At 37.3% G+C, this 13,394-nt stretch overlaps 2 protein-coding genes across 2 annotated transcripts in view; one reads left to right on the top strand and one right to left on the bottom strand.

The window, feature by feature from the left end:
* The window catches only part of LOC137090744 (uncharacterized), a 139,362-nt gene that overhangs the window by 74,528 nt on the left and 51,440 nt on the right, over window positions 1-13,394 (bottom strand). The gene's annotated exons all lie outside the window — the stretch shown is intronic.
* On the top strand, window positions 64-8,174 carry kcnk17 (potassium channel, subfamily K, member 17). The gene is made up of 5 exons (XM_067454693.1): window positions 64-297; window positions 769-883; window positions 999-1,165; window positions 1,440-1,608; window positions 7,960-8,174. Exons 1-5 carry the CDS (start codon window positions 64-66, stop codon window positions 8,172-8,174), a joined length of 900 nt encoding a protein of 299 aa, XP_067310794.1.

Here is a 13,394-nt window from a genome sequence, read left to right as displayed (position 1 = left end):
CCAGTAGCACTATCCTGCAGCTGCACTGGCAGGCAGACAGGTGAGCCAGGCAACCAAGGCACCATGCTCCCCGTGTTTTCAGGAAAGTTAAGTCAGTTTCTTAGCATGACTTGGTTACCCTCTATTCTGTTCCTTGGAGTTATTTATGTAGCCTATGTCCTCATTGGAGGTCTGGTCTTCTGGAAGCTGGAAGGATGGTACGTGTTGCAACAGATTGATCTCCTCAAAGAAAAAAGAATGAAACTACTTGAGAAGTACCCTTGTGTGGGTCAGAATGGCCTCCGGGATCTAGCAGAGGTATGAATGGATTTTGAGACTAGATTTTCCTTAATTAACTGGTACAGGGCTTTTTGTAACAGTGTTTGTTTTATATTCCACATTAACAGCAATAACAATCATGGGTAGATACAGTGAGAAAGTGCTAGGACAACTTTTAACACATTTTGCAATGGATGCAATTTGTTTCAGTGTTTAGAGCAAAACTTGAATTCAAATGTATTTAATCATTTTTATTCATTGAACATAATTACTCAAAAATTTTACATAAAATAGACAGGAATACCAGTTTATTTTTGTAATACGTTGAATGTATTATAACTGAATGAATAACCCAATGGGAATATCTTCATAGGCTTCTTTTTGGTTTATTGCTGAGATTATTTACATGGATATTTTAGCTTTTTGTTTAATAAAATGACACCCTCCTTTACTGTTTCTGTTTTATGTATTACAAATAAGTACTCATTGGTTGTCATCACTGTCTCAAAGATGATAAAAGCTGCTACTGTGAGTGGCTTGAGTCCAGACAGCAATGACACCGCAGATGGCTTCTGGAAATTTACCAGCTCATCTGTGTTTGCGGCAACAGTGGTCACAACTATTGGTGAGCAATGGGAAACTTATCACCTTAAAATTTGACAGTCCAGTTCATTCTGTTTTTTTGTGTGGCATCCATTCAATTGGGTGAAGGTTAACACAAAGTTTGTATCTTTCTGCAGGGTATGGGAATATCATTCCACAGACAACAGCCGGTCAGATCTTCTGTGTGTTTTTTGCTCTTTTTGGCATTCCTCTGAACGTAGTGATCTTAAATAGAGTTGGAAAATACATGTTGGCCATTGAGAGGAAGTTTTGCAATTTTCTGGAGAAAAAAATTGATAGAGGGGTGAGAATTTAACTCCTTTACCATTCAGCATTAAAAATGGATTAGTGGGTTGTAAGTATATATATATATATATATATATATATATATATATATATATATATATATATATATATATATATATATATATATATATATATATATATATATATATAATTATTATTCTTATACTTGCATAGATATTTGTTCATAAAAATAAGAAGTGAATATAGAAATTAACATGTTTGACCTTTACATGCACACAGACACTGTGCCCATGACTGTTCTTTTCCCACAGAAATGTGTACGAATATCCATTCACAGTATATCCTTCGTAAGTTCAGCATTACTGTACTTTGTAGTTCCGATGTTCCTCTTCAAAGAGTATGAGGGATGGAGTTACGCGGAAGCCATTTACTACTGCTTTATAACACTTAGCACTATTGGATTTGGAGATTATGTTGCAGGTAGGAGACCAGACATGCAAAAATGAACAGATTTTTAATTGTTGACATGTATCTGAACTATATAACAAATACTTTCTGATGCTCATCTGCTCACAGCATTGTTATTGATTATCTACATAATAGCAGTAGTTTTTTTTATTATTATTACATAAATCCTTCTTTTTTCTAATTCACCACCTGAAATGTAATTATATTTTGTAATTATTGTTGTAGCCCTATATTCAGGAAGTGACATTACAGCTTTGTTGGTGTGTCATTCAAAATTGAATTTGAATTTTCCTGAATTTGAATTTTGAATCGAGGTAGCAAATAAGATGCAGAATTGTAATTCAAATTTAAAATTATGTATATGTATTTAAGGCAAGAAGAAAAAAAGAAGAACATGCAATAATATAGCATTTAAGTATGTATTGGACAAATTATATTTAATAATTTACCATTAATTTATATTTTAATTGGTGGAACACCAAGGAAGTTTATATAGAGCTAAACTTTAATACAGTGGTTCTCAAACTTGGTCCTGTACTGCCCCTAACAATACCCAGTTTGGCTGTCTCACATTTGACACAACCATTAAGTCCCTATAAAAAGCTGATGAGTTGAATCATACAAAATGTGTCACAAATTGAATGTATCCTAAATAGTATTCTTCATTAGAATTAGTGTGTCCCAAACCAAAGTATGTTCAAATGAAGTAGGGAAGAGCGGGGCACAACCTAACGTTTTTTTGACTTTCTCAGTTTGTGTAAATCCACTTGGGGTTCAGGGACCGTATTTATCAAGCTTCTCAAAGTGCTATTTTAGTCTTAAGTGCTGAAAATTCATGAAATTTACTCCTACTTTCAAACTTAAGTATAAAAGCAAGTTATCAAATTTCTTAAATCTAAGAATCCCTCTTACTCTCCCAGTTATTTAAGACAGCTCGAGAGGTCTTGCCAGTAGGGGCTTTTGATGGCACTGAGGAGACAGATATGTGAGCAAATCTTTCAAAAGAGGGAGAATATGTTCGAAATGTTTGATGACAAGCAGTTAATCAAACGGTATTGTTTGGACAGAGCTAATGTTAATGTTGGTTAATGTTGGGTTTTATAATAAATATATATATATATATATATATATCCTGCCAGTTCTGTTTTCTTTTGGAATGATGGCTGATTATATATAAACAAAATATAGGCTATAGGTCAGTTAACAGCACACCAGTTTAAAAATTGTAATTAAGATATGGTGGAAAACATGATTATCTTTCATTTCAAATGTGTCCATTATAATGTATTGTCTTGAAAACTCTTTACTGTCAAATGTGTGTTAAATGTAAACTCTTATGAATTTCACCATTTAATGTGAATTTATCTGAAAATATTTTGAAATAAGGACATATATTCAGTGATTGGTTCATGCCTATGACATCATCCAAAATCCTGTTTGTGGCACAGCAAAGTGTCGTAAATCAACTCTAAGACTGAAACTTAAGATTTAGCCCTACACTTTACTTAAAGTATGATTGGGATGCTTGATAACTAAAAAGAATTTTTTTACTCTTAAGTCAAATGTTCTTTAAGTAATTCTAAGATACTTGATAAATACGGGCCCAGAGTATTTTTTTTCCCCACATTGAATTCACACGTCTAGTACAATTATGTGGTTTTGTTTCATCAATACAGTGTACACTTTTTTCTTGATTTACCCCGAAAGAATGGAAGTGAAATGTGACAACATGCCCCATAGGTGGGGTACATTATAACATGTGATGCAAAATGCAGTGAAGTGTCACCCAGGGGAATTTTTATTCTTCAAAAACAGCGATATTGGCCCTTATTTATCAAAAGTGCGTACACCAAATTTCCAGCGTAAACCTTGTGTACACCCAAAACCACTGTGACTTTGAGATTTATCAATATGGACGTTGGCGTACGACACGCTCAAATCCTTCGCCAGCTCAGGAGGTGGTGTACGCACATTTTGAGTTAGTGCGAAAATGCGCAGAAAAACGATTCCTAACACCACAAAACGCACTGACAAAGATATGCTATATTATGACCCACTGTAAAAACAACAACAACAACAGCATAGTAATTATAAACTTCAGTGTTTATTTGTGCAACATGGACTTCAATGTTTAATTTGTGTGACTATACCAAACCATTTGATTTGTAGGTATTAGTGATGGGAAGTTCGGTTCTTTTCCGCGAACCGGTTCTTTCGGACAGTTTGTTTCAATGATCCGGTTAAAAAAAACGGATCACCGGTTCTTTTACGTCTTTACGTAATGACGTCATTTCTATCATCCCGGCGGATGAAAATACATTAAAACACATCCATATAAAGTATTTGTAATCAAAACTTAGTATAGTAATAATTATTATTGACATCATCATCATCTTGGATACATTTTTTCACTTATGTTTTGCAACAGCACTCAATACAGTTCACCAAATCGAACTGAATCAATTGTTACAACATCTACTTCAAGATATTAGTTTTATTTCTAGTTTGAGAGACTGTCACTGTCACTGTCGTGCAAACACTGATGATTTACACGGATTAAATAAACTTACATTGACACAATAGGCCTACTTACACAAATCCTCAGTGTTCACCCGGGCTCATGTATTATCAACATCAGCTGTCCCAGTCCGAGAGAAACGGTTCGGTTACGACGCTATCACGCATGCTCAGTATCTCAGCTCACCGGTTCTCAGAATCGAATATGTCCGAAAGATCGAACGTGTCCGATAGAAACGGTTCTCGATTCTGTACAGATGATCCGTTGCAACCCGGTCGATCTGACTCGAGAACCGCTGTATCAGTGTGTGTGCGTGTGTGCTGAGCACAGGGTGCTGAGCTGCTAACTGCTGCAAGCTGAATAGTCTATATCAAACCTACTGTTTTGATTACATTTTAAAATCTGTATCGACTTAGAAATTAAATAAGATAAAAACCTATTCCTGAAAATATCATGCATTATGGATAAATCAAATAATTGTTTAATTTGACCGTTTTACAATCCATTGTTTCCAAAACTTTAAAATAATATAGTGATGTGACAGTTTTGATATGATGTTTCCAGACGTGATTAGTTTTATACACTTAACCTGTATTTCGTTCCTCTGAACTAATAACACGCATGCGCGGCTCATCGGCTCATCGGTTCTCAGTATCGAACGTGTCCGACAGAAACGGTTTTTGATTCTGTACTGCTGCTGATCCGAGGATCCGAGAACTGCTACGTTCTGTTACACGCGCATGCTCAGTATCAGCTGCTCGTGAGTCCATCTGATCTCTCAGCAAAACATGTCTCACTTCAGCTAACGATTGGAGTTACAGCATTTACTTGAAGATATAGTTTTATTTCTAGTTTGAGAGACTGTCACTGATGTCAGAAAGTTAAAGGGATCCCATGGTGTTGAGACTTGTATGGCTTAATATAACATAAATGATGTCTCTTACTGAATTATGTGGTAGAAAACCCATGAAAGATCTACGTTATTTAAAAAATCGATTTTATATTTGGACCATGGGCGGCGCCATTTTGTTTGCGTTCTAGGTTGATGACGTAGAGTGGTTGAACTCCTCAATCAGCTGGCGTTACCCGTAGCTATTTTTACCACAACGCAACTCGAAAATTGTTTCAGAGTTAAACAAAACAAATGAATTGCTTTGTAATTGTACTTAAAACACACTCAAACATACATGTGCACACAAACTCACCTACACAAGTCACAAACAGATCGGCGGGCGCGCACACACACACCTGACTGCTCTGTCTCAATCGCATGCATCATCACCAAAACATCCTGCCTCTCTTCCTCACGTTACTTTATCCCATTGTCCTACCTAGATATTTCCCTCTGCTGGTCACATTAGGCATTATAGTTAATCTACTATCAACAGTCTATCTAGGGAACAGGATGTGTTGAACAGGATATCAACACAGGGAATAGATTGAGGGTTATGTATGCGCGCGCAGTGCGTGCGTGTGTGTGTGTGTTCGCGCCGATCTGTTGGGGTGTGTGTGTGTTCGCGCCGATCTGTTGGGGTGTGTGTGTGTGTTCGCGCCGATCTGTTGGGGTGTGTGTGTGTGTTCGCGCCGATCTGTTGGGGTGTGTGTGAGAGTCTGTGTGAGAGAGAGAGTTTGTGTGCAAATGTATGTTTGAGTGCGTGAAGTCGGACAGCTGTTTGTAAATCGGCTTTACTCGTTATTGCGGTGGAACGTGAGACTGAATGACTGCACTCGAACATGCACTATGGTGTCGGACAACACTACAAATGTCCGTCCCTTCAAATAATGCCCTATTTAAGGGTATAGGGTCGATTTCAGATTCAGCCCCTGTCGTGGAGACTGAGCAGCCCAACATCTCGATTGAGACAGAGCCTGTCGTGTGCGCGCCCGCCGATCTGTTTGTGACTTGTGTAGGTGAGTTTGTGTGCACATGTATGTTTGAGTGTGTTTTAAGTATAATTACAAAGGAATTCATTGGTTTTGTTTAACTCTGAAACAATTTTCGAGTTGCGTTGTGGTAAAAATAGCTACGGGTAATGCCAGCTGATTGAGGAGTTCAACCCTATGGTTCAACCACTCTACGTCATCAACCTAGAACGCAAACAAAATGGCGCCGCCCATGGTCCAAATATAAAATCGATTTTTAAAATAACGTAGATCTTTCATGGGTTTTCTACTACATAATTCAGTAAGAGACATCATTTATGTTATATTAAGCCATACAAGTCTCAACACCAGGGGATCCCTTTAATAAATACAGTAACTTGTGGGATCAGCCCTGATTTGAGACGCGAACCGTTTAGAACGATTCAGTTCGATTTGGTGAACTGGTTCGACCGGTTCACTATAAAATCCGGTTAAAAAGAACGATTCGTTCTCGAACTGGACATCACTAGTAGGTATATGCATTCCTCCAGTTGGGAGCCTATACGGACTGGGACTGAAAATAATTCATACTGACAAAATAATAAAAATGACATTCTTCTTATTTTAAATAATAATAATAACGACATTCTTCTTCTAAATAACAATAAGCGTCATTAATAATAAAAATCATAAGAAGAAGAAGAAGAAGAAGAAGAAGAAGAAGAATCTTACAAATTGTCATGCAATTATTAATGTGAATGAATGGTACTCCACATCATCATCACTACTGTACACCCCAATGCTGTGCTGTGACAAAAATTAAATGCTAATTGTTTCAAAACATGTGGTGTAAAATAATGCATTGTAATAGGTAATTTATCATCCAAACAGCTATTTAAACTGCTGAAGTGCATTTCTCAACCCCAGCACTATTTGGGTCCATATTTTGTTTTTGTGGGTGCCTTTAGTCCCACCCTTTAAATTCCTAAATAAAACCATTTTGGGTTTTTTCCACCTGGTGATGGTCTCGATCTCCATGTTGGAGAAGTTTCGCTTCTTTGCCGTCTTCCATGTGTCCATGGCGTAAAATGAGAGCGTGGGGGAGGCAGAGACTTGAATATATAGAGGCGTGTTATTCAAATGACGATCGGTTTCAGCCGAGGCATTTATCAAGGGCAAGTATTGCGTACACCTGGATTGCAGAGGTGCGCACATCTTTATAAATCAGGCGATGAGAGGAGTGTAAGCATAATCTTACGCCAACATATACGCCCGTTTCTACGCAAGATTGATAAATGAGGGCCATTGAGTGGGTCAGAAGGAACAGCAGTGATCGACCTTCTCTGCATAAAGCCCTGTCCCAGCTTCCATCCCAGTAGGTGCAGGGGAATCAGGTGGCTTACGTGGAGTGCTGGAAGGGCGAGCAAAAGTGGTGCTTTGATAGGGATCTCAATTCGTTAGTTCACATATGGAGTAATGTTGACTATGACTGACTGAAGGAGGGAACAGAGAAGTTTTACTAGGCCATACTTTTAGTAGGCACATGGCCAAAATTATTAAACACTGATTTTTTTTGTGAAGTCAAATATTGTATTGCAGTGTTAATTGTTTAACAATATTTAATAAAATAAATTTGAAAAAAAATATTTAATTGGTTGAGCAAAAAATCTAAATACATAAATAAATCTAAATAAATACATATCAGGGTATAGTGAGGGTACAAATGTCAAAATTGTACAACAATCTATTTGTTTTGTTTTCCTGCGAAACTTGTGCTGGATCAGTTAAACCCTTCTGTTCTGTGACTGTGTTAAATTTCTTTGAATTGCTATTCAGTCATGTATTACATAATTATATTATATTATTTCATTACAATGCAACTTCATATCCAATATTTAGTTTGATTTAAATTTAAATGGGTAAATTCAGAATTTTGCCCAAACCTGATAACAACCTCTTTATGACTTTGTTTCTCCTGCCAGATCACAATCCAGCAATAAACTACCCAGACTGGTACAGTTGTCTGATGGCAGCCTGGATATTCTTTGGCTTGGCTTGGCTGGCTCTTCTGATAAACCACTCCATTGATTTACTTGAGAGTCTGAATGCTTACTTGAGAGGACGGCAGAATGCACAACCACAAGTGGAGGAGCCCAAAAAACATCCAGAAAAAGGACTGAAAGCAGAAGAAACATGAGAATTGAATTTAAAACGGGAGGTGTATGCATAATACTCTAACTACTAATCATTAAACAATGTATGGTTAATTGTTAAATCAGTTATTCAATGTATAAAGTATAACCTTCAAATTTCAAGTAAAAATTGCTAAAATCTATTTTATACTGAGCTATAGGTTTTGATCAATCAATCAATCAACTTTATTTATATAGTGCTTTTACAATGATGATTGTTTCAAAGCAGCTTCACAGTGTTAAAAAGGACAATATTGCAACACAATTTGATTTGGCTGTACAGTCGATCAGCAAGCAAAGTTTATGGTTAAAACTATCAAGAAATTTGAGCATCAATATTGGACAATATTGCAACACAATTTGATTTGGCTGTACAGTCGATCAGCAAGCAAAGTTTATGGTTAAAACTATCAAGAAATTTGAGCAATATTGTCTGACTTACAATGGGTCTCATTCACAAAGCATATACGCACTAATTTGTGCATGAAATGTGAACTTTTTCAAGAACAAATCATCATTAAAGGAAGCGTATGTAAGATTGTGGCCAAAACTGGTACTTCAATCTCTTTTAAATTACTGGAGAGTGGTGTATCCCCTCTCCCCCCTGACTCGAGGTTGCTGCAGGATCCAGCAGGAATATTTGTAGCTGCATTCATGATTTGTAGATAGGTGGAAAGTGGCGCTTCAGGCCAAAACACAACATGTCAATCATCAACATCAGTTGGGGGCTGCAACATCAACTTTTAAATGACAATATCCTGGCCAGTCTGTGATATAGCTTTTAAAAATAACATGACCCCTTAACTTCTAAGAAATAACTTCTTAATGTCTATTGACATATCAGGGCCATTTTATGATTAATTGAAATATTTTTCTTGCATACAGTTTCTTTAAGCAAATACTTTTTTTAATTATAAATTTTCTAAATTTACAACAACAAAAAAATTGGAAAAACTGAAACCACTCATACGGAAGAATCACATATTCTTGGTGGCCTTATAAACATGGTAAGATTACATTTTAAAGTCCCTGTAAAGGCAATTCTATGAAAAAATTCTAAACACATATAAATGTTAGAAATGTATTGCTTAAACACATTGCAAAGACTGTGAATTGTGAAGTACTGAATTGTGGAGTTAGACCGTTTCACCATTGCTGTCCTCCGGAGTTTCTAGGCGGGGCTAAAACAGTGGCTCGATGACGCACTGGAGCTTCTGAGCCTGGCCCCGCCCCAACTGTCGAAGACGCACTGGAGGCTCTGAGGCTCATAACTAGAGCACATTCGCATCAGTTTGCCGCACAATCGCGAGTACTATTAGTTACTATAGCCTACAGTTTTCTAGCTACATGCCTTCGTCGCGGAAATGCGTAACCTGGATGTAGTCACTTACAAAACAGATCGGTGTCCTTATTTAAATATCCGAAAAACGATCATATCAAGAAGAGGTGGATTCATTTAATGAAGAGCCACTTTGATGGAGAGCTGAGGATCACCATCAACAACCGCCTCTGTAGTGATCATTTTACACAGGATAGTTTTATAAACTTTCATCGGAGACAACTGGGATTCACTGATAATCTGCTGTTACTGGTGAATGGGGCTGAACCGACTATCTCCCGCTTTCATCCTCCGTCCCGCTGACAGCCAGTGCCGACATCATCCGCAATAACATTACGAGCCCACCAATGACTGTAAGTTTCCTTCTGTGCTTGTGTTATAATTACAGCAGGTAAAGTTATATTAGTCCACAGTAACTAAGTCCTGCAACCCTCTAACGTGATTTTGTTTTGTTTATATGTTACATCAATATGATTCCTTAGACAAGTGATTTTAACTATTATATCTGTAAACCTGTAGGCCTATATATTGTATCTGTAATATCTGTATTATATCTTTTAGTTTGATGTGTGACTATAAAGTGGCTTAATACACTTTATTCTATGTTATTTATTGCTAGCCTAACTTTATTTGGGAACGTTTATGCTAGTTACATAACTAGCTAAATTGCATAAAACAGAGAGGAAAAAAGCACGGACCATTCTGTTGCAGATCGAGGGGGATGATGTTGGTTATCAAATATGTCAATGTCCTCTAACGCTGGTTTCACACTACACGCGCAAGCAGTGTGTTGGCAGGGCAGGAGCAGTGCATATAGAGAGTGTGAGCCGCACGCTATTGTGCATTCACACCAGCAGCGTTCGTCTTGCGCAGATGAACCGCGGCTCGTTCTCCTCCGACACTGTCATTCTCATGCTTTGATTTATGATGGGAAGCATATATGCTGTAAATGCAACCGTTTTCCCCTCAGTCCCAAAAACACATGCATATAACATGCTGTATACGTAGTTACATAAAAGTAACCTTACAGTTTTTGCCCGTTGCTTGAACACATTTTGCAAAACTTTGCTCGTTGTGCCAAAACTCTACACACAAGTAAACATGACACATTCTTTGTCAAAATGTAACTCTGATGAAGCAATGCAACACTTACAGTTTCTTTTTTTCCAACAAAGGTTCACAACGACCAAAAATGAAAGTACTGAAATGTTGCAAATTACATAATACTGTACATCACACCCAAACTCCAATGATTAGGCAGGATAGAATCTTGGAAAATTCAATCAATTTGTTTCCTCTAAATTATTCTGACATGTCACCCCAAATGCTTCACTGAAAACTCTCAATTCAAGCTTGGTGTTCCCCCCTCTATATTTATTGTCTATACTTCACACTACAGTACAATCTCAATGGTACATTGCTATGTACTGTACTTTATGTTACACAAAACAAAACAAAAAAATGTTACTAAAGGAGCACTAGCCAACTTGCAATACAGTAATGTGATACGGCACAGTGTAGATACAGTCTGGAATGGAGAGTTGCTGTTTTCCAATCTGAATGTCCTTATGATGGATGCAACTGTGAACCGTCTTAGATGTGGAGGACTCTCTGCCCAGCTTCCCTCACTGTCAGGCCATGACTTACTTACCACATAAACCGCCATTAAAGTTTAATAAAAATCTTTATATTGTTCTGAATATTGTTCTGTGTATAGCTCTTTGACCATTTCTCTCTCTCTCTCTCTCTCTCTCTCTCTCTCTCTCTCTCTCTCTCTCTCTCTCTCTCTCTCTCTCTCTCTTTCTCTCTCTCTCTCTCTCTCCCTGCCTCAATGCTTGCAAAGTTCTCAAAATGGCTTAGCTGAGGCCTATTTGCGGTTGGCTGCAGTTTTGTAAGTGCCTTCAGGTATGTATTTGAGTGGTTGCAAATGCATGATGTGTGTTGTATTTTGGATACATGCGTTTTCCAAATGGCACCCTGAGATTTCATTTTAGAACAAAGTGTCTTATGTATGAAATAGAGTGTAGTATGCAGGACCAAGTGTGTTGCATAAAGGCGTAAGTGTGTTGCAGAATTGCAACCAGAGTGCAAAGCAGTGCTTTTGTTTAATGAATGGGTACATGTGTTTGAGGTATGGTAACTAAAGCTTCAAGTTGTGTTACTTTAGTTTAAGCATGGGTCTATAGTGTTCAAGCAACAGGCAAAAACTGTAATATGCCTCTGTTTTTAATAATTTGTGTGATTATTAACAGTGAGTATTATTAGTAAACGGTGTGAATGCTCTAATCTGTTAACATGGGCGCTGAAAAAAACACACGCTGCTTACGCCCTGCTAACGCATGCAGTGTGAAACTGGCCTTAGTTTGTTTCTGGCTCTGGAGCATAGACCGTAAAAAATACTGGAGACTCAAACATGTATGACATTTGAGTGAGGTAGCTTTCCTGCGAGTGGGGAGTGGTTTCGGCGCAGCCAGTGGACGCGCCCCCAGCGTTTGAGAGCAGAGCAGAATACTAATTTTTTCAAGATTTTGATCTCTTATTTTATTTACTTGCCGACTTTTATTATCATTCAAATTTGGCTGGGTGGTTAATAACATATTTTTCTGTGGTGTGACAAACTCAGATCACATACTTAATTTTGACTTTACAGGGTCTTTAAACATTGATATAAAGCTTAATTATGAGTGTTTACATTTTCCATCTTATGTGTGTGTGTGTGTGTGTGTGTGTGTGTGTGTGTGTGTGTGTGTGTGTGTGTGTGTGTGTGTGTGTGTGTGTGTGTGTGTGTGTGTGTGTGTGTGTGAGCTTGTTTATGTGGTTTATGAGGACAAAAATTTGTATAACTACATGGGTATTACACTGGTATTACACTATAAATGTGGTTTATGGGGACATATCAAATGTCCTCATAATTCAAATGGCCTTAAAAACAAACTAAATGATGTTTTTTTGAGAAAGTAAAAATGCAGAATGTTTCCTGTGATGGGTAGGTTTAGGGGCAGGGGCAGTGTAAGGGGATAGAAAATACGGTTTGTACAGTATAAAAACCATTACGCCTATGGAGAGTCCCTGTAAACCACATAGACCAACATGTGTGTGTGTGTGTGTGTGTGTGTGTGTGTGTGTGTGTGTGTGTGTGTGTGTCTTAGAAAGAATAGGTGCAGTATAGCAGTGAGAAAGCAGTGAGAAAGCCCTGCATAAAAACGCAGATTCAAGTATGTACTAATTGAAGGTCTGTAATTTCCATATAAAAAGTATTTATTGCGTTTTAACTTGGTTTGAGGATGGCACTCTTGGCATTGATCGAGGATGTTGCTGTGCATGCTCTCAGACCTTATGTCCTCATATAATACAACTATAATACTGATCTGCCAACATTGTCGCTATATGAAAAATTAAAATAAGCTGATGACATCACTGTTTTCTCCAGAACGACTGTACAGCCAAATCTAATTTTGTTGCAATATTATCCTGTTTGACACTGTGAAGCTGCTTTGACACAATCGTGATTGTAAAAGCGCTATATAAATAAAGTTGATTGATTGATTGATTGATTGATTGATTGATATGGACATGTTTTGGGCGTTTTTTAGGCTATGTAAATGACTTACCCTGGGCACACGGTCGCTCATTCAGAATACTTGGAATTCATCAACATTAAAACAATGTTAAGAACAAATTCACATGTATTGTAAAAAAGTTTCAGTGAGAAGTATGAATATGAATAGTATAGTGAGGGCAGGTCTAGCTTTTTAAAGGGAATCATAATACAATTTTGTACAAACCTTAACATACCACACAATAAAAAATTACTAAAGAATATCAAAACATATACTTTTTCTGTCCCAGATTAGTCAGACATCAACTCTCAAATACATTTTAAACT

Source organism: Pseudorasbora parva, chromosome 10, assembly GCF_024679245.1.
Source record: "Pseudorasbora parva isolate DD20220531a chromosome 10, ASM2467924v1, whole genome shotgun sequence".
In the NCBI taxonomy this organism is placed as follows: Eukaryota; Metazoa; Chordata; class Actinopteri; order Cypriniformes; family Gobionidae; genus Pseudorasbora; species Pseudorasbora parva.
This window is presented reverse-complemented; position numbering and strand designations above follow the sequence as displayed.

Coding starts and splice junctions, on each gene's coding strand:
- kcnk17 (XM_067454693.1), top strand. CDS start 64: ATGCTCCCCGTGTTTTCAGGAAAGTTAAGTCAGTTTCTTAGCATGACT. Junction 1,166..1,439: donor AGAAAAAAATTGATAGAGGG/GTGAGAATTTAA, acceptor CTTTTCCCACAG/AAATGTGTACGAATATCCAT. Junction 1,609..7,959: donor ATTTGGAGATTATGTTGCAG/GTAGGAGACCAG, acceptor TTCTCCTGCCAG/ATCACAATCCAGCAATAAAC.